Source organism: Bombina bombina, chromosome 1, assembly GCF_027579735.1.
Source record: "Bombina bombina isolate aBomBom1 chromosome 1, aBomBom1.pri, whole genome shotgun sequence".
In the NCBI taxonomy this organism is placed as follows: Eukaryota; Metazoa; Chordata; class Amphibia; order Anura; family Bombinatoridae; genus Bombina; species Bombina bombina.
The window spans coordinates 1,076,014,675-1,076,036,015 of NC_069499.1; the positions used below are offsets into that span (position 1 = coordinate 1,076,014,675).

Sequence of the window (21,341 nt, forward strand, 5' to 3'; positions counted from 1 at the left end):
GAGTCCTCTTCCACTCCCTCCTCCATGATGACATCACGGAGCTGGTGAATGTTAGAGACCTTGCGTTCCCCCACCTTCCATTTGAGGATGCCCCACAGATGCTCAATAGTATTTAGGTCTGGAGACATGCTTGGCCAGTCCATCACCTTTACCCTCAGCTTCTTTAGCAAGGCAGTGGTAATCTTGGAGGTGTGTTTGGGGTCGTTATCATGTTGGAATACTGCCCTGCGGCCCAGTCTCTGAAGGGAGGGGATCATGCTCTGCTTCAGTATGTCACAGTACATGTTGGCATTGATGGTTCCCTCAATTAACTGTAGCTCCACAGTGCCGGCAGCACTCGTGCAGGCCCAGACAATGACACTCCCACCATCATGCTTGACTGTAGGCAAGAAACACTTGTCTTTATACTCCTTACCTGGTTGCCGCCACACATGCTTGACACCATCTTAACCAAATAAGTTTATCTTGGTCTCATCAGACCACAGGACATGGTTCCAGTAATCCATGTCCTAAGTCTGCTTGTCTTCAGCAAACTGTTTGCGGGCTTTCTTGTGAATCATCTTTAGAGACTTCCTTCTGGGACGACAGCCATGCAGACCAATTTGATGCAGTGTGCGGCGTATGGTCTGAGCACTGACAGGTTGACCCCCCACCCCTTCAACCTCTGCAGCAATGCTAGCAGCACTCATACGTCTATTTCTCAAAGATTATTTTAGTTGACCATAGCTAGGTCTCCTCTGAGTGGAACCTGTAATGTGAAACCACTGTATGTTCTTGCCCACCATGCTGCAGCTCAGTTTCAGGGTCTTGGCAATCTTCTTATAGCCTTGGCCATCTTTATGTAGAGCAACAATTATTTTTTTCAGATCCTCAGAGTTCTTTGCCATGAGGTGCCATGTTGAACTTCCAGTGACCAGTATGAGAGATTGTGAGAGCGATAACACCAAATTTAACACACCTGCTCCCCATTCACACCTGAGACCCCGTAACACTAATGAGTCACATGACACCTGGGAGGGAAAATGATTAATTGGTCCCAATTTGGACATTTCCACTTAGGGGTGTACTCACTTTTGTTGCCAACGGTTTAGACATTAATGGCTGTGTGTTGAGTTATTTTGAGGGGACAGCACATTTACACTGTTATACAGGCTGTACACTCACTACTTAACATTGTAGCAAAGTGTCATTTCTTCAGTGTTGTCACATGAAAAGATATAATAAAATATTTACAAAAATGTGAGGGGTGTACTCACTTTTGTGAGATACTGTAGGACGGAGCTCCCAATTTGTAATTCATAAGCAAGTAGCTGGAACAACCTCTATTCTCAATCTCCTATAAGGCCAAGAACAAAACTAAGAGAGAAATGGGAGGTGGGAGGGTTTTAAAGCTATTTTATGGGTTTTTGAACTCATCCTAGTGGCAGGGAATATATCCCATTTGTTATTTAGGACTGTGGACAAAATAAATGATAAATTCTGCAGTGTACACTAAGGGTCAGATTACGAGTGAAGCATTAACAGTTAAGCATGAGCGATAAGTGAGTGATTGTGCTTATCAGGTTTACCGCTGGTATTGCAAGCTGAAAGTAAACACGATCGCTTGAGCGCAATCAAAATTTATCTCAAATGAGTACTGTGTCCTCAGAGCTATGGTTAACTGTTTTGAAAAGTTGCACAAAACACAACAAATTTATTTATGAATAAGTAGAACATTTTCTTCTTTGTAGAGAACATTGGAATGTGAAATAACAAAATGTATGCTTACCTGATAAATTGTTTTCTTTCTTGGCACGGAGAGTCCACAAATTAATTCATTACTGTTGAGAATACAACACCTGGCCACCAGGAGGAGGCAAATACACCCCAGTCAAAGCTATAAGTATCCATCCCACTTCCCCTAATCCCCCTAGTAATTCAGCCGAGGGAAAGAAAAAGTAAGAGAAACAACAAGGGTATAGAGGTGCCGGAAGAAAAAGGGAAATAACTGCCGCCAGAAGTAGAATTGTAATAGGGCAGGTTCATGGTCTCTCCCTGCCAAGAAAGAAAAGAATTTTATCATGTAAGCATAAATTTTGTTTTCTTTGTAATGACAGGGAGAGTCCACAAATTCATTCATTACTGTTGGGAATCCAATACCCAAGCTAAAGAGGACACAGAATAAACAGGGAGGGCTAGAACAAGGCACTGGTAGACCTAAACTGAAAGCACCACCATTTGAAGCACATTTCTCCCAATGGAAGCCTCCACAGAGGCAAAAACGTTAAATTTATAAAACTTAGAAAAGGTATGTAAAGAGGACCAAGTAGCCGCCATACAGATCTGTTTCATAGAAGCTTCATTCTTAAAAGCCCAAGAAGAAGACACTGCCAGGGTAGAATAAGCCGTAATCCTCCTAGTAGGCTGCTGTCCTGCCTCAACATATGCCAGATTAATAAGACTCCTAAGTCAGAAAGAAAGAGTAGTTCCAGTGGCCTTCTGAACCCTGCGTTTGCCAGAATAAAGAACGAATAACGAAGAAGATTGACGAAAATCCTTAGTAGCATGTAGATAAAACTTCAAAGCTCGCACAACATCCAAATTGTGCAACAAACACTCCTTCTGAGAAGATGGATTAGGGCAAAAAGAAGGAACCACGATCTCCTGAGTAATATTACGGTGAGAGACAACCTTGGGAAAGAAACCGAACTTAGTACGTAAAACCACTTTATCCACATGGAAAAGAAGATGAGGAGGATCACACTGTAATGCAGATATCAGAGAAACTCTGCGAGCAGAGGAGATAGCTAGCAAAAAAACTTTCCAAGACAAAAGATTAATGTCAACAGAATGCCTAGGCTCAAACAGAGCCTGTTGAAAAACACAAAGAACAAGATTAAGGCTCCAAGGAAGAGCAACTGGTTTAAACACAGGCTTAATCCTAACCAAGGCCAGAACAGAAGACTGAACATCGGGAAAAGCAGCCAGCTTCTTAGAAAGTAGCACAGAAAGGGCAGAAATATGTCCCTTAAGAGAGCTTGCAGACAAACCCTTCTCTAAACTCTCTTGGAGAAACAAAAGAATCCAAGGAATACTCACCTTGTGCCAAGGAAAACATCACACCAAGAAAGATAAGTGTGCAACACCTTGTTATAAATGCATCTAGTATCCAGCCTACAAGCCTGGATCAGGGTATCAATGACCCTGTCTGAAAAGGTCAGCAAACCAAGTCCTGCATGGCCACGCTGGAGTAATGAGGATCGCTGAGGCCCTCTCCTCCTTGATACAGGTGATCACCTGATGAAGAGCCAGCGAAGGAAACAGATAATTAAGCTTGAAGTTCCAAGGAACCGCTAACGCATCCACCAAGATGCTTGAGGATCCCTCAATTTCGACCCGTATCTGGGTAGTTGGCATTGAGACGAGAAGCCATGAGATCTATATCCGGAACTCCCCACCTGAATTTATCTCTGAGAACACATGATTGAAGGACCACTCCCCAGGATGAAAGGACTCTCTGCTTAGGAAATCCGATTCTCAATTTCCATCCCAGGATATGAATGGACAAGATTTTGCAATTTTGAGAATCCGCCCACTAAGGGATGCGTGACACTTCCCTCATCGCTAGGGAACTCCATGTTCCCCCTGATGATTGATATAGGCAATCACCATAATGATGTCCGACTGGAATCTGATAAAACGGACAAAACGAAGCTGAGGCCACATCCTCAAGGCATTGAAGATTGCTCTCAGTTCTAGGATGTTGATGGGAAGGGAAGACTCCTCCAGTGACCAGGTCCTCCAAGCCTTCAGAGAACCCAAACTGCACCAAAACCCAGAAGACTGGCGTTCATAGTCACAATGTCCAATGATGGTCTCAAAAAGACACGTGCCTTGAGACAGGTGGTCGTGAGAGAGCCACCAGGAGAGAGAATCTCTCATCTTCTGGTCTAGGATGATCAACTGAGACAGGTCGGAGTGATCGCCATTCCACTGCCTGAGCATACATAACTGTAGAGGTCTCAGATGGAAGCCAGCAAAAGTTATAATATCCATGGCAGCTACCATAAGACCACTTTCTTCCATACATTGAGCTACTGAGGGTTGACCAGTGGACTGAAGAGAGCATCAGGAAAACATCAGCTTGAGTCGATGCTAATCTGTCAGGAAGATCTTCATGGAAACTGAATCTATAATTATTCCCAGAAAACACACCCTGGTATTGGGAACAAGCAAACTCTTGCCGAAATTTATCTTCCAACCATGGGACCGAAGGAGACACAGAAGTGTGTCCATGTGAGATCTTGCTAAAGGCAAATATAGGGCTTGAATCAATATGTCATCCAGGTAAAGTGCCACCGCGATTCCTCGCGCTCTGGCCACTGCAAGAAGGGCTCCCAATACCTTTGTAAAGATTATTCAAGCAGTAGCGAGATCGAAGGGCAGGGCTATAAATTGGTAATGATTGTCCAGAAAGGTATACCGAAGGAACTCGAAATGATCCTTGTGGATCGGAACATGCAGATATGCGTCCTTCAGATCTATAGTTGACATGAATTGGCCTTCCTGGATTAAAGGAAGGATGGATCTGATAGTCTCCATCTTGAAGGAGGAACCTTCAGAAATTTGTTGAGACACTTTAAATCCAGAATCGGGCAAAATGTTCCCTTCTTTTGGGGAATGACAAAGAGGCTTGAATAAAACCTCTGACCCCGTTTTGAGAGGGGTATTGGGACAACCACTCTTAGAGAGATAAGGTCCTGCACACAATTTAAAAAGGCTGCTTCCTTTTCTGGTATTGAAGAAAGCCTTGACAGAATGAACCTTCCCCTTGGAGGGAGAGATCGAAAACCTATCCTGTACCCCTGGGAAACTATATCCAAGACCCAGCCAAGGGCCCTGAACATCCCAAAACCAAGTGTCTTGAAACAAGGATAGTCTGCCTCCTACATGATCCGATCCTGGATTGGGGGCTGCCCCTTCATGCAGACTTGTTGTTGGAAGAGGACGTTTTTTACTGCTTACCCTTGTTCCAGGATTGATCAGGCTTCCAGGTACTCTTAGGCTGGTCCAATTTTGAAGAGGCCAGAGTTTTCTGTCCCTTGTTATTATGAAAGGGACTAAAATTACCAAACTGCTGACCCTTAGATATAGCCTTCTTATCCTGAGGTAGGAAGGCGCCCTTTCCCCGTCACCATGGAAATAATAGAGTCCAGGTCTGGACCAAACAGTGTCTTTCTCTTAAAAGCTAAGGAAAGAAGTCTAGATTTGGATACCATATCCACTGACCACGATTTTAACCAGAAGGCTCTTCATGATAGGACCGCAAAACCAGAAGACTTAGCATTAAGGCGAATGATCTGCATAATAGCATCACAAATAAAGGAACTGGCCATCTTAAGGGCCTTAATCAATTCCAGAATGTCTTCCAGCGGGGTCTCAATGAGAACCATTTCCAATAAGGTATCGAACCAGAAAGTGGCAGCACCAACCACCACAGCTATGCCCGCAGCTGGCTGAAAAAGTCCTGTTTGATGAAACAACCTCCTTAAATATCACTCAATCTTTCTATCCATGGGGTCTCTAAAGGAGGTACAATCCTCAAGACTAATAGTAGTCTGCTTAGCTAGAGTGGAAATAGCTCCATCCACCTTGGGGATGGAACTCCACAACTCTAGATGAGAATCAGGAACTGGGAACATCCTCTTAAAATTAGGAGATGAGGAAAAGGGAATCCCAATTCCTTGAAAATAATGTCCGCCATGCATGCTGAAAAAGACCTCAGGAGCTTTAGGTCTGGTCTGATAGATTATATCCAATTTAGGAATCTTTGGTTCCTCTGAAGACTTAGGCTCAGGAACCTCCAGAGACGATAAAAAATCCTTAAGCAAGAAGTGAAGATGTTCAAGTTTAAATCTGAATTTAATCTCCTTAGGTTCTGCTAATGTTTGCTCAGAGGAATCTGAAGAAGAGATTTCGCCTTCAGAGACTATTGAGAAATGGCCATCCTCAGAATGCTGAGAAAGACTGAGCAATGCAGTCTCCAAATTATTATCTAATCCTCCGTTAGAGGAAATATGCTTAACCTTTCTCTTTCTTTTACCTGAAACTGGAAAGGCACTCAGTGCCGCAGAAACCGCCGAGTTCAGCTGTGCTGCAAAATCTACTGGTAAGCAAACAACTCCAGGTGACGACTTTGCTGAGGTGAAGGGCACTGCATGTGTTGATCTAGGAGATGGGGACTGAGAAAAAAGGTGTGGCATTTCTCGGGCTACAGAATCCTGAAAGGTGGAAGGCTCTGAGGAGTTAATAATATGCGAGAGGGCAGAATCTGACTTGGGCCTCTTAGATCTCAGACAATCTGAACAAAATTGGGCAGGAGGTAAAACTTGAGCCTCCTCACAAAACATGCACCTGTCTGATTGGGGGATAGAATTAATAAGAACCTCTACAGAAAAATACAATCTGTCCAATAGGACATTCACTATAATTAATCAAAACCCAGTATCTAGGAAGTGGGCAATACACAGTTCAGTCACCTCTATGAACCCAGCTCAGACTGGGGCACCCACCACCTCCTGGGCTAAAATTGAGATGGCTCCAGCACAAACAAGTCTGCTGTTAATGCCAACTGCAGTCGGAGATCCCTTCTGAGATGATCAAGCGCATCCCACCACATGGAGCGCCGCCGAGATGGTCCACCCTTCCAAGATGTGAAGTATGCGAAGCAGCAAGTTAAGCTCTGCAACTCACTAGAAAAGCTGTCCCCACAAAAGCATGCAAAAACAGCGTAACTAGCTGTCGTGGCTCAAAGGTGCAATATAAGTTGGAAAATATCCCCAAACATGAACATGAAGCATTATCCCAATAAAGGCTAAGAGCCCTCCATTTTCTTCTCAATCCATAAAGTCTCCACTCAAAAATATGGTATGAAAGGAAAGCCTAAACCCTTTCACTGCCTGTCTGAGAAAATTATCCCTGCTATAGGAGTTAATATCACCCAAAGCTGATCAAATAAAGTAATATCCTAAAGTAGAATATCAAAATATCCCCAAATCACTTTAAATGAGGTGAAGGAGGTGCCAGTCAGTCACCTGAAAAATCCCCTTCCTTTAGATGTCCCCACATAGGGAAATAGAATTATAAAAGGACTTATCCTCCATGATCTCTACTGTGAAACAGTCACAGCCTTCCAGGTCTGACAGTATACCTTCACTCCTAACAGCAACGTGAGATAGAAAGGAAAGCAGTATAAGCTTACACCAGTTGCCAGAGGGGGTGTTAGCAGACATACACTGGCATTAGGCCAGGGAACCTTCCCTGCAACATCCAGAAGCTAACTTTCACCATAACTCTTACTAAGAGGATTACATGGTTACTCCAAAAATCCCAGTCCTGTCTTGCAGGGAAACTACCCATTAAAAGACTTAAGATCCAATTTCTTCAGAGCATTTCTCTGCCTACCTTCTTTCAGTAGACAAGGCAAATAATTACTTGGAGATTAAGGGAAGTAGGATGGATACTGGTGGCCAGGTGTTGTACTCCCAACATTAATGAATGAATTTGTAGACTCTCCCTGCCATTAGAAAGAAATTCATATTTTCATGTTGGCTTTGCGCGCGAATAGGGTGTTGACTTATATGACTTATATGGTTCATTGACTTATATGGGGAATACGTGAAGGCACACACAATATTGTAAATTCTGCTTTATGTGCTCATCGTGTTAGCGCGACAGCGAAAACAGTTTACTTTCAACTCATAATACAAGCACAACCCGACGAGTGCAAAAAGCTTACTTCTAGCACAGTTAACGATTGAGCGGGAGCTATAAATAGTGCTCCACTTGTAATCTGGCCCTTAATGTGGGATATAAAGAAATAGACAGCTAAATTGGATCACATGACCAACCTGGCATGTGCCCCTGTGTGTAAGACCCACACAGCTTCCAAACATGTCAAGTGATGCATTTAGCCATGACCTTAATATAATATAATTACTCACTTCAACCCTTTTCTTAAGGCCTCAAATATCTTCTTGACTTGGTGAGGATGTGGATCTAGTCGAATGGTTCCTTTTCTTAAGGAAGGGTAGAGTTTTTCAGATTTGACAGATAGTTTTGACCTCACTGAGCTTCGACGCAGGGAATGTCTACAGAAGGGAAACCAATTAGAGAATGAAAAGAAAGGATTTCAGTTTAACAACATGCAATATACACATGCACATTCACTTAGGATATTTAAATGTCTTTTCTTGGACTTAGATCTGTTTTCCTATCTATACAACACATTTCTTTCCAGTAGTTTTTTGTAGTTATTGAGAAATATTAATGTGAGCTTTGTAGCCATCATACAGCACTGCTTTATATCTTCCTCAGGCTCACCTTTACAATAACATCAGCTTTGCCTTGCTAATGCAGCCTGGAGATTTAGTTACATTACTCATTTTGTGGGGTTTGAAATAGGTTTTCATAGATCATTTCCTAAGAGTTTGTTGGCCTTCAAGTGGACTATTTATCATGCCTCTACAATTCACTGCAATAATAACCCAGGTTATCTTAAACAGAAATTAAAACGTGTAGACATTTTTTAGATAATGCACACATATACCTTCTGCTTCTTTTAGGCTAACTGTTAAAAAGACAGTAAAGTCATTTTTTCATTTTTTTTTATGTCAGTCAACAAATAAAGCAGATGATCAGGGATCTGATATGCACTTCCTATTGAATTCAAAATAAATCAAATAAACAGCTTTAACATTAACTTTTTTGTAGGGGGGGAATTAACATGTCTAAATAGTTTTTTCCTATGCATTATATATTTTTTAAGTTTACTGCTACTTTAATGATAAACATTTAGGGCTAGATTACAAGTGGAGCGCTAATTTATTGTGTTTTGCCCGTTTACAGGCGTGCAAGAAATAACTAGCCATATCAAGTGGCTGGTTACTGCTACTGTGAGCTTGCGGTAGCAAATTAGATCAGATCTCTGGTTAATTTTATAAATGTGCCCCAAATTGGCCCCAAAATAAAAAATTTAAAAATGCATGAAGCAGTTTTTAGGGGTTAAAAGTCATGAGTGTAGGGTGTTAGAAAAGTGCCATTACATTGCGGTCTATGGGGAACTGTGTGTTCCCTGTAAATATATATATATGTATATGCTTATATACATATATATTTACATGTTAATATGTGTATATACACACATTAACACATAAATATATATATATATATATATATATATATATATATATATATATATATATATATATATATATATATATATATATATACATATATATGTACTATATATTCATATACATATATACTTAATGGGACAGTCTAGTCCAAAATAAACTTTCATGATTCAGATAGGGCATGTAATTTTAAACTTTACTTTTATCACCAATTTTGCTTTGTTATCTTGGTATTCTTAGCTAAAAGCTAGGAGGCTCATATGCTAATTTCTTAGACCTTGGAGGTTGCCTCTTTACTGAATGCATTTTGACATTTTTTCACCACTAGAGGGCGTTAGTTCATGCGTGCCATATAGATAACATTGAGCTCATGCACGTGGAGTTACCTAGGAGTCAACACTGATTGGCTAATGGCTAAAAAAAAGATAAAAAGTATATTAATATAACTGTTGGTTATGCAAAACTGGGGAATTGGTAATAAAGGGATTATCTATCTTTATAAACAATAAAAATTCTGGTGTAGACTGCCCCTTTAAGATCTGTTGCTCGACTTACCCCCTTTGCTGCGCTAGTTCTCATTGCACCTAACTTTTAATACCAGAGCACATTTAGAGAAAGCGATATTTTGCGCTTCACTTGTAATCTTGCCCTTATAATGTATAAAAAGTAGATCAAAGATCGAAGGTAGTGGTGGTAATGATAGTAATCAGAGAAAAAGGTAAGATAGTAGGTGAGAGGACGAGACAAAAGAGTGGAAACTATTTTGCAACAAGCCATATACCTGGTCCATGTTGCATTCTTCTGGGAAATTCATCTTATCCACAATATATGTCTATCCTTAACTTCAATTCATTAACTTGAACGTGTGGAATATTATAATTTACTTAACCCAGAGCTCAGTAAAATTCTATAAAAATCACCTGCAAAATATATCATACAGCATAAGCTATATGTCATGGTAAAGAAGCTACTGTTAGAAAAGAAACAAAAGAAAAATATCAATCAAAAAACGTTGTATAAAAAAAGCATTTACGTTGGTCCCCGTAAAATCCACCACAAAACTTCTAATGAATTCCAGAAGTCTAAGAATAGACATTTATAGCCCAACAATACAAGACCAGCAATAATGTTTCTTTACTTACGAGGTCTTTCGGACTTGTAATGTACTGAAACCAGCAAAAGACCTACTCCTGCCAACTCCGCCAACTCCATCACTGGGAGAGCTGAATCTCAACTTCACAGACATCCTTGCCAGCAGATCCTGGAGGAAAGAAACATTTAGATTGAGGGGACAGATTTGTAAAGGCTAAATTAGGAATTGCTTTTGGCCACAGAGACTTGTAACAATGCTCCATATCCAACAGTCTCAAATTTAAAGGGATATTAAAGTAAACTTCCATGATTCAGAAAATGCATAACATTTCATTTTTATATGCACACTTTCTGAGGTACCTGATACTATTGAGCATGTGCAAAAGTTCACAGTGCGTATGTATATGAGTCTGTAATTGGTTGATGGCTTTCACATGATACAGGGGGCTGGCAAATTTAAAGGGCCAGCAAATACAGTAGATTTGCATAATTGACAAATTAATGCTAAAAAGACAATTCAATTTCAAAGTTATGTCTATTTCCACTCCTTCTGTATTATGTGACAGCATTCGGCCAATCACAAATGCATATATGAATATTCTGTGAATTCTTGCACATGCTCAGTAGGAGCTGTTAACTCAAAAAGTGTAAATATAAAAAGACTGTGCACATTTTGTTAATAGAAGTAATTTGAAAGGTTTTTTAATAGTATGTGCTCTATCTGAATCATGAAAGTTTAATTTTGACTTGAGTGTCATTTTAAGTAAATGTTTAAAGGGACACTGAACCCAATTTTTTTATTTCATGATTCAGATACAGCATGCAATTTTAAGCAACTTTCTAATTTACTCCTATTATCAATTTTTCTTTGTTCTCTTGCTATCTTTATTTGAAAAAGAATGCATATAAGCTTTTTTTGGTTTAGACTCTGGACAGCACTTTTTTATTGGTAGATGAATTTATCCACCAATCAGCAAGAACAACCCAGTTTGTTCACCAAAAATGGGCCGGCATCTAAACTTACATTCTTGCATTTCAAATAAAAGATACCAAGAGAATGAGAATGAAGAAAAGTTGATAATAGGAGTAAATTAGAAAGTTGCTTAAAATCTCATGCTCTATCTGAATCACAAAAGAAAAAATTTGGGTTCAGTGTCCCTTTAAATTGGTCAGAAAAAGTCTACTGCTCATTTAAAATTGAGACTGTTATTGCATTATCATTTTATTATTTACTCGTTAATTACGCAAATCTACTATATTTATGGTCCTTTAACAAGCCACAGTGCCTGGTTTTTGGATAGGTTTTGCAACTTCAGCACTAATATTATAGACAACAGTGCATGGATGTCTAAGCATTTTAAAGAAGCCACAGAAATCCTTTATTTGGCGATCAGGGAGAAAGTTAAAAAAGAATGCTAATCAAATCATAAATTGAAACCATAATTATGTACAATTGAACTTCAGTTAAAGGGACATTAAAAACTTTGTATTCTTCATATGTTTAAGTTTCCATAATACCTCTGACTGCCTTTAACTATAAAAAAAGTAGTGTTTCCATCCACCTTCAGAGAGATTGGAGTGCTGTCCATGGACCCTCCTACATACTGCACAGTGATTGATATGTGCAGGATCTTGTTTATATATGTCCATAATTGGCCTTAAATTGGCCATAGCAAAGGAAGTAAGATGTATAACGCTAAAGAGGCTTTTCAATGAGCAATCTCCAGGACTGCAAAATAATTTGGAGCATAATAGTGGAGAACTAAATATCGCTTTCTATAAACATGTACATATATATATTTACTGGGAACACAAAGTTCCCATAGATCAAAATGTAAAGGCACTTTTTAGTGTTGTTTTTTCCCCAACACTTGACACCTGCCAAGTTTAGCCCCAAAATACTGTCTAGTTCAGTTATTTTATTAAAAAATAAAGATGTTGCTATCTTTATTTTTTAATAAAATACAATAGACTGTATTTTGGAGGCATTTGGTCTCTGGTTAATTTTATAAATGCTAATTGCTACCGCGAGCTTGTGGTAGCTATAAACAGCCACTTCTAATGGCTGGTTAATTATTGTGCGCCCGCAAACAGGCTGAGCTCCACTTGTAATCCAGCCCTGTATATTTTAATATATATATATATATATATATATATATATATATATATATATATATATATATATATATATATATATATATATATATATATACTGTATACTTGCAGAGAAAGGCGCACTCTCACAAACAGGTTTCCCAATGCCAGGATGCTGAATGCAGGGTAGAATATAGAAGATAGAAAACAACACTTACTGGTCTTAAATATTGCAAAAATTGCTTTTAATTAAGTGACGTTTTGGGGACAGCTCCCCTTCATCAGACCTTGATTTGAATAGCCAATAGATTTTCAGTAGCTCTCATCCTATTGGTTGATTTGAACAGCCAATAGGATTTCAGTAGTTCTCATCCTATTGGCTGATTTGAATTTCAAAAATCAAATCAGCCAATAGGAATGCAAGGGACGCCATTTTGAAAAGGCTCCCTTGCATTGAAGATACAGTGTATGGCGGCGACCGTATAAAGAGGATGCACGCGCCGGATGTCTTAAAGGATGGACACGCTCCACGCTGCCGGGATGAAGATAGAAGATGCCGCCTGGATGATGATAGAAGACGCCGCCTGGATGAATGAAGACTTTTTGCTGACAGGATGTCCAGACTTCAGAAACTGTAAGTGGATCGTCGGGGGTTAGTATTTATTTGGGTGTTTTTTTCTTTTTAGTTTAGGGTTTGGGCTTTTTTAAAAGAGCTAAATGCCCTTCTAAGGGCAATGCCCATACAAATGCCCTTTTCATGGCAATGGGTAGCTTAGGTTTTTGTTAGAGTTAGGTTTTTTATTTTGGGGGGTTGGTTGGGTGGTGGGTTTTACTGTTGGGGGGTCTTTGTATTTTTTGTCAGGTAAAAGAGCTGATTTCTTTAGGGCAATGCCCTACAAAAGGCACTTTTAAGGGCTATTGGTAGTTTATTGTAGGCTAGGTTTTTTTATTGGGGGGGGGGGGGTTATTTTTATAGGGCTATTAGATTAGGTGTAATTGTTTTTATTTTGCGTAATTTTGTTTGTTATTTTTTGTAATTTAGTATTTTTTGTAGTTTTGGATTTACATTTTTTAGTAGTGTTAGGTTTTTTAAATGTGTAATTTCGTTTCTAATTTTAGTATAATAGTTATGTTAGGTTAATTGTTAGTTTTAACTTAATTTTTTTTAAATTTCACAGGTAAGTTTTTATTTATTTAAAGATAGGGATATTGTAATTTTAAAGTTAGGGGGTGATAGGTTTAGGGGTTAATAGTTTAATTTAGTTTTTTGCAATGTGGGGGGCTGGCGGTTTAGGGGTTAATAGGTTTATTTAGTGGCAGTGATGTGGGAGGCCAGAAGTTTTAGGGGTTAATAACTTTATTTAGTGGTGGCGGTGTCAGGGAGTGTCAGAATAGGGGTTAATCGCTTTATTATAGTGTCAGCGATGTTGGGGTGCAGGTGAATATGGGATAATAACTTTATTATAGTGGCAGCGATGTCGGGGAGCGGTGGAATAGGGGTTAATTACTTTTATTAGTGGCGGCGATGTCAGTAGCGGCAGATATCGGGGATGGCAGATTAAGGGTGTTTAGACTTGGGGTTTATGTTAGGGTGTTAGGTTTAAACTTAAGTTTTTTTTCCCTATAGACATCAATGGGGTTGCAATACGGCGATCGCCATTCTGTGCTTCATTTGTTAGTTATTATTCTAACACCTTCTCCCCATTGAGGACTATGGGGAAAGCGTGCACAAGCACGTCAAAGCAGCCCTTGGATTTTGTGCGGTATGGAGCTCATTGCCACCGTATCGCACGCACAAGGCGGCTTTTTAGAAACTTGTAATGGCAGCGCTATGGAGGGTGAAATATCGCAACGTTAGTTTTGCACCCTCTATAGCGCAAAACTTGTAATCTAGGTGTTTGTGTTTAATAGCCCATCATTTACATGGTCCCTTAAGGCTTCTAAAATTGATCTGCGGCCCCCATGTGTTAGGAATTTGGCCATCACTGCAAATAATGGAGAAATTAATGAATTTAGTGAGCCTGCTAATGCACTGTTTAACCCTTTGACTGCTAAGCCATTTCCCACCTATGTGCTAAGCTAGTTTTGAGCTTTTTGTTGCAGTTCACGTTTAAACACTTTTAGAAGTAAAGTTTGTGTGAATAAACTATACAAACTATAAATAGTTTTTTTCAGCAGACCCAGCAGATTCAAAATATACCATTATTATATGTGTATGTATCATCAGGTTTAAAAAAATAGCGCATAAAATGTACTCCTGACTCAATAAATAATAGTATATAATTTTATTTTTCTAAGCTCTACCATCAAAACCTGTGTGGAAATGTTATACAAATAAGGACTTCCGATGTCCCAAATGCCACCTAAATAAAGCTGACACATTTCACCTATTTTGGGATTGTCCAAAAATTCACCAACTCTGGTTTAATTAAATTTCTGGTATAATAAACTTTTTTCAGATCACTTTAAAATCTGTTTTTTTGTGACCTATTAACCCCCAGACCTAGAAACTATCAAAGTTTCTGTACATTGATTATGGTGATGAGACATTTGATCATGAAGAAATGGAAGGATGTAGTCCCTCCCAGCTTTGCCAGCTTTTTAAATAATGTGCTACAGCAATTAATTTTTGAGATCCAGAACACTAATCTTCTTATTGAAAATAAGATTCAAAAGTTTTTTGATCAATGGCTACCATTAATTAAAGCTCAACCATTACCTATTCAAAAGCAACTACTAAGCCCTCTATTTAATACTAAATCATTTGCCACATTTGCCCAGGCTGATATATTTCCCTTCCCTTGGATACCTGTATCTCCGGTGTCTCTGTAAGATACAGGGTTTAGTTAATAGCAACTAGCAGAGTGAGTGGATGGAGACGTTTATTTATTTATTTATTTTTTTTGTTTTTCCCTTTCTTTCTTTATATATATTTTTCTTTTTTATTGATGTAAAACATCCTTAATTCATGGTCGATATTAAAATCTATCGTATGTACAATGTTATAATTCTTAATATTTTTCTGGCGTACTGAAAATTTGTAAAGTTAATGGTCATTGTTCTTCGGTTGTAATATAATTCAATGTTTTCTATTAATATGTATTGCATTGTTGTTTTTTTCTATGTGAACTGAACCATGAATTGGATTATAAATAAATAATTAAAAAAAAACAAAACAAAAAAAAAACCTGTGTGGATAAATATTTGTAGTAGGTAACCTGTCTGAAATAAGCAGAAATTAAGAACATTTCTCTGGTTTTTTCCACTGTTTTAGTGCAGGCATGTCAATTTGATAAATGATCAAAAACAGCATCTTAGACCTTACTGTACTGTTTTCAGCAATTAAACAGTTCTAGCCACCTGAGAAATTAAAATGGGGTACACAAAGAACACATTTTCAGAAAGTACACCCCTTGGTGCATCAAATGCGGGGCTACAAGTATTTCTAGCATGAAATTGTGGTGCACAGCAATTAATGGACAGCTAGATTATGAGTAGGGATGGGCGAATGTGTAAATTTTCAAATTTCAAATGTTAGAATGAATGTTATTACCGAAATTCGAATTATAAATCCGAATGTTGATAAGAACGAATATTCTTAAAAATTCTATAATCGAATGCTATTTACAGTTTTCAAATTTCACTTTCGAATTCAAATGTTTATAATTATATTGAATGTCCACATTCGAAATTTCAAATGTAACATTCTATTTAACAAATACTATTCAGAAGTTCAATAGTTCATGTGGTAGGGAGGGAATCTAGCAAAATTGATACATAATAGATACAAATATATAATTTCAAATGTTTCTATATATAATATTGCATAATTCGAATATTACATTTAAAGAAAGCATTAGAAATACTATTACAAATATAAATTCAAATTTTTCGAAAAGAATATTTTCGAATGTAATCATAAAATTCGAAACCGAACATTTAAAAATCGAATGTTAGAATGTTATGTATACATTCTAAATTTGATTCGAACGAACGAATGTGTTAAAATTCATTTCGTTTTTCGAATGTTGCAAAACATTCGCCCATCCCTAATTACGAGTTTTGCGTTATGATTTAAAAAGCTTCATAAAGCTGCGTTTTCACTACCGCTGCTATTACAAGTCTTGAAGGTACAGCTGTACCGCACACTTTTTTGGCTGTCAAGCAGCCTAACTACCGCACCTTTCAAAAGTTCCTTTTTCAATGGGACTTCCATAGCGCCGGTATTACGAGTTTGCCTGCCCGGCCAAAAAGTGAGTGGTACAGCCTAAAACTACAAGATCTGTACCGTCACCTGAAAGTCAGTAGTTATGAGTTTTACAAAGCTGTAGCATAAAACTGATAACTAAAGTGTTACAAAGTACACTAACACCCATAAACTACCTATTAACCCCTAAATTGAGGCCCTCCCATATCGCAAACACTAAAATTATTAACCCCTAATATGACGCTCCGGGCATCGCTGCCACTATAATAAACATATTAACCCCTAAACCGCAGAACTCCTGCATCGCAAACACTAGTTAAATATTATTAACCCCTAATCTGCTGCCCCCAATGTTGACGCCACCTACATACACTTATTAACCCCTAATCTGCTGTCCCTAACATTGCTGTAACCTACATTACTGTTATTAACCCCTAATCTGCTGCCCCCAAAATCGCTGCCACCTAACTACACTTATTAACCCCTAATCTGCTGCCCCCAATGTCGCCGCCACTATACTAAAGTTATTAACCCCTAAACCTAACCCTAACACTAACATAACCCTAACACCCATTAACTTTAACCTAATTATAATAATTCCAAATAAAAATTACAATTAATACCTAAATTATTCCTATTTAAAACTAAATAAATACTTACCTATAAAATAAAACCTAAGCTAGCTACAATATAACTAATAGTTATATTGTAGCTAGTTTATGTTTTATTTGTATTTCACAGGTGAGTTTGTATTTATTTTAACTAGGTAGACTAGTTAGTAAATAGTTATTAAAGGGACAGTCAAGTATAAATTAAACTTTCATTATTCAGATAGGACTTTTAATTTTAATCGACTTTCCAATTTACTTTTATCATCAAATTTACTTTTTTCTCTTGGTATTCTTAGTTTAAACTAAACCTAGGTAGGGTCATATGCTAATTTCTAAGCATTTGAGGGCTGCCTCTTATCACATGCTTTTTAAATCTCTTTTCAACACAAAGAGACAGAAAGTACACGTGGGCCATATAGATAACACTGTGTTCAGGCACAGAAAGTTATTTAAGATCTAGCACATTACAATGCTAAATTTAAGACAATAGATAATAAACAGTCACAGTCATGTGATCAGGGGGCTGCAAGAAGGTTCCTAGATACAAGGTAATCACAAAGGTAAAAAGTGTATTAATATAACTGTGTTGGTTATGCAAAACTGGGGAATGAGTAATAAAGGGATTATCTATCTTTTAAAACAATAACAATTCTATGGTTGACTGTCCCTTTAACTATTTACTAACTAACTAGTAAAAATAAATACAAATTTACATGTGAAATAAAACATAACCTATCTTACAGTTAAACCTAACTTTACACTAAAATTAAATAAATTACATTAATGAAATACAATTAACTAAATTCCAAAAAAACCAAGTTACACAAAATAAAAAAGAAATGATCAAATATTTAAGCTAATTACACCTAATCTAATAGCCCTATAAAAAAAAAAGCCCACAGAAATTAATAAAAACACTAGCCTAAACTAAACTGCCAATAGCCCTTAAAAGGGCCTTTTGTGGGGCATTGCCCCAAAGAAATCATCTATTTTACCTGTAAAAAATACAAACAACCACACACACAAACAACCCCCAAATAAAATCCTATCTAAATAAACCTAAGCTCAGATCAGAAATTAAGTTTCCACTTATTAAGATCTGAGGGGTTACAGTTAATGCCTTATTGACCTCTAGTTCTGTTTAAATGTCAATTATTTGTATCCCTGGGGGTTGAATTTATGTTTGACAAGAACAGAGGAATTAAAGGTTAGTTAGTTAGTACCCTCAAACCTTTAATTCCTCTGTTCTTGTCAAACATAAATTCAACCCCCAGGGATACAAATAATTGACATTTGAACAGAACTAGAGGTCAATAAGGCATTAACTGTAACCCCTCAGATCTTAATAAGTGGAAACTTAATTTCTGATCTACCATATATGAGATAATATTTTTTATCTATACATATAATACAAAGGACCATCATTGAACTGAGTTCACGAATCACAGATACCACATAGTAACACTGTAGTGGATATAAGAGTGTTATCAGCCCAATATACATCATTTAACCCTTACATGTCTATGTTCATTACAAACTTACCGAGCTTTCCCTGACGTAACACTTTTATCAAGTTTGCTAGATTTATTGTGACATTCAAACACTTTTCACATTGCGTGAATATTGGTGTTATATTTAAACTGACCAAACTCTGTGTTTTTAATTCTTGTGTGTGTGTGGTTTTCTATTGTTTTTCTTTTAATTACCTAATAAAGGTTGTATTTTAATTAAATTTCTCTGCACTTCCTCTCCTAGAATACCTTAATCTTGTCCAAATCATAGCCACCATTGATTAGGGGATGAGTGCTATCTAGGTGTACAACTCATCAATCTTTGGATTGGTATTGTTTTTCTAGTTATATTGTAGCTAGCTTAGGGTTTATTTTACAGGTAAGTATTTAGTTTTAAATAGAAATTATTTGTTATTAATAGTAGGTTTTATTTAGATTTATTTTAATTATATTAAAGTTAGGGGGTGCTTAGGGTTAGGGTTAGGTTTAGGGGTTAATATATTTATTTAGTGTTAGTGATGTGGGAGGCCAGAGGTTTAGGGGTTAATAACTTTAGTATAGTGATGGCGGCGACGTTGGGGCGGCAGATTAGGGGTTAATAAATTTATGTAGGTGGCGGCGACGTTGGGGCGGCAGATTAGGGGTTAATAAGTGAAATGTAGGTGTCGGCGATGTCGGGGGCGGCAGATTAGGGGTGTTTAGACTCTGAGTTTATGTTAGGCTGTTAGGTTTAAAAATACATTTTCTTTCCACATAGACATCAATGGGGCTGTGTTACGGAGCTTTACGCTCCGTCATTGCAGGTGTTAGGCTTTTTTTTTAGCCGGCTCTCCCCATTGATGTCTATGGGGAAATCGTGCACGAGCATGTCAAAGCAGCTCAAAGCAGTGCTGGTATTTGTGTGCGGTATGGAGTTCAACGCTGCCATATTGCCCTCAAACGCCGTTTTTTTGCAAACCTGTAATAGCAGCGCTATTAAAGGTGAGCGGTGGAAATAACTTGCAAGTTATTACCGAGCCACTCATAACGCAACACTCGTAATCTAGCTGGGAATAAGTTGCATTGCTTAAAAACAATAATAATACTAAGCAAAAGAGCCATATTCCACTTATTTTTACATTGTCTATTTTTGTGCTAACAATACATGTAGCCCCTCATTTAATGTGCCAAGGGGTTTACTTTCCAAAAATGTGTACTTTATTTAGTTTATCTTAGTTTCCCAGGTTTCTACAGCTGACTGATTGCAGATATAACCCATAAAAGTTGAAAGGCAATTTTTTTTTTAGACGATTTCAAGATTGCCATGTCTGCAATTAAACAGTTCTAGCCACTTGGAAAATGAAAATAAGGTACACAAAGCACACATTTGTAGAAAGTACACCCTTTGGCGCATCAAATGAGGGGCTACGTGTATCTCTAGCACATAATTGAGGTGTGCAGCAATTAATGCAATATGGTACTTTGCATAAAAAATAAAAACATTTTTTAGCAGAGCTCCATATTCCACTTATTATTACATTGTCTATTTTTGTGCTATCTGTGAAAAAAAGAGAAAATGGGTTAACTGCGCTGTGAAACCCTATTAAGCCTGTGAAAAAAAGAGGAATCTCTCAACCTCTAAACAAATACTGAAGTGAAAAAGGGAATAATATGGATTCTAGAAGAAACCATAGAATTCAAATAACACAGGCGCTATAAAGCTTAAAATAGTGGTGGTGTAAAATAAAGAAAATGGTAATTACCAAATGTGTAAAAACACGTGTAAATATAAATATAAATTAAATTCTGTGCAGACACAAAATGGCCAATAAATGTGAAAAAACACAAAATTATTGTGCAAGATTCTGCATATATTTAATACCAAGTAAAAATGTGAACAGTTTAAAAAACGAAATACAAAGTGGCAAATGCGCTGATCAGACGCAGTAACATGTGCAGTATACAAATAGCAACAATTACTGAATAAAACAATTGAAAAACAGAGGATGGAAATGAGCGATCTCCTGAATCCAAATGGTCATCCGATGAGGCGGTCTTTATTGAGCCTAGGTTGAAGATATTTCAGTCAGGCTGGAACGAGACGAGAGACCGATGAAACGGCAAAAGAGGCACCAATATAAGGTTAACACTTATACTTACACCGGAATCAGTGATGCGGTCATGTGAACTCCTCTCAGTGGCTTAATCTCCGGACAGCGGGAACAGCAGTTTGAACACACCATACAAGTGTAGTGATGAAGTGAAGCAGGGTAATTGTTTCACAAACACCTTTGCACACAGGTAACTGAAATCTGTACCTACGGAAGCCTAAGAGGGACAAACAGCAAGCAAATACAGAGCTTGGATCAGTTCCGCAAAACATTGCAGAATGCGGAGAGCAATATGCTCTCCATATTCAGCATTGCACCAGCAGCTCACAAGAGGTGCTGGTGCAACACTGCCCCCCTGCAGACTCGCGGCCAATGGGCCACCAGCAGGGAGGTGTCAATCAACCCGATCGTACTCGATCGGGTTGATTTCCGGCGATGTCTGTCCACCTGCTCAGAGCAGGCGGACAGGTTTATGGCGCAGCGGTCTTTGTGACCGCTGCTCCATAACTTGTGTTTCTGGCGAGTCTGAAGACTCACCAGAAACACGGCCGTCAAGCTCCGTT

At 38.1% G+C, this 21,341-nt stretch overlaps 1 protein-coding gene and 1 long non-coding RNA gene across 2 annotated transcripts in view; one reads left to right on the forward strand and one right to left on the reverse strand.

Moving 5' to 3' along the window:
* The window catches only part of RIPOR3 (RIPOR family member 3), a 626,178-nt gene that overhangs the window by 394,925 nt on the left and 209,912 nt on the right, over nt 1-21,341 (reverse strand). The window contains exons 2-3 of the mRNA XM_053692678.1: nt 10,316-10,434; nt 7,983-8,129 (exon numbers count right to left, since the gene is read on the reverse strand). Of these exons, the coding sequence (XP_053548653.1) occupies nt 7,983-8,129; nt 10,316-10,419 (251 nt within the window). The 5' untranslated portion in view covers nt 10,420-10,434. The remainder of the gene's footprint in view (nt 1-7,982; nt 8,130-10,315; nt 10,435-21,341) is intronic.
* The window catches only part of LOC128640288 (uncharacterized), a 231,108-nt gene that overhangs the window by 145,623 nt on the left and 64,144 nt on the right, over nt 1-21,341 (forward strand). The gene's annotated exons all lie outside the window — the stretch shown is intronic.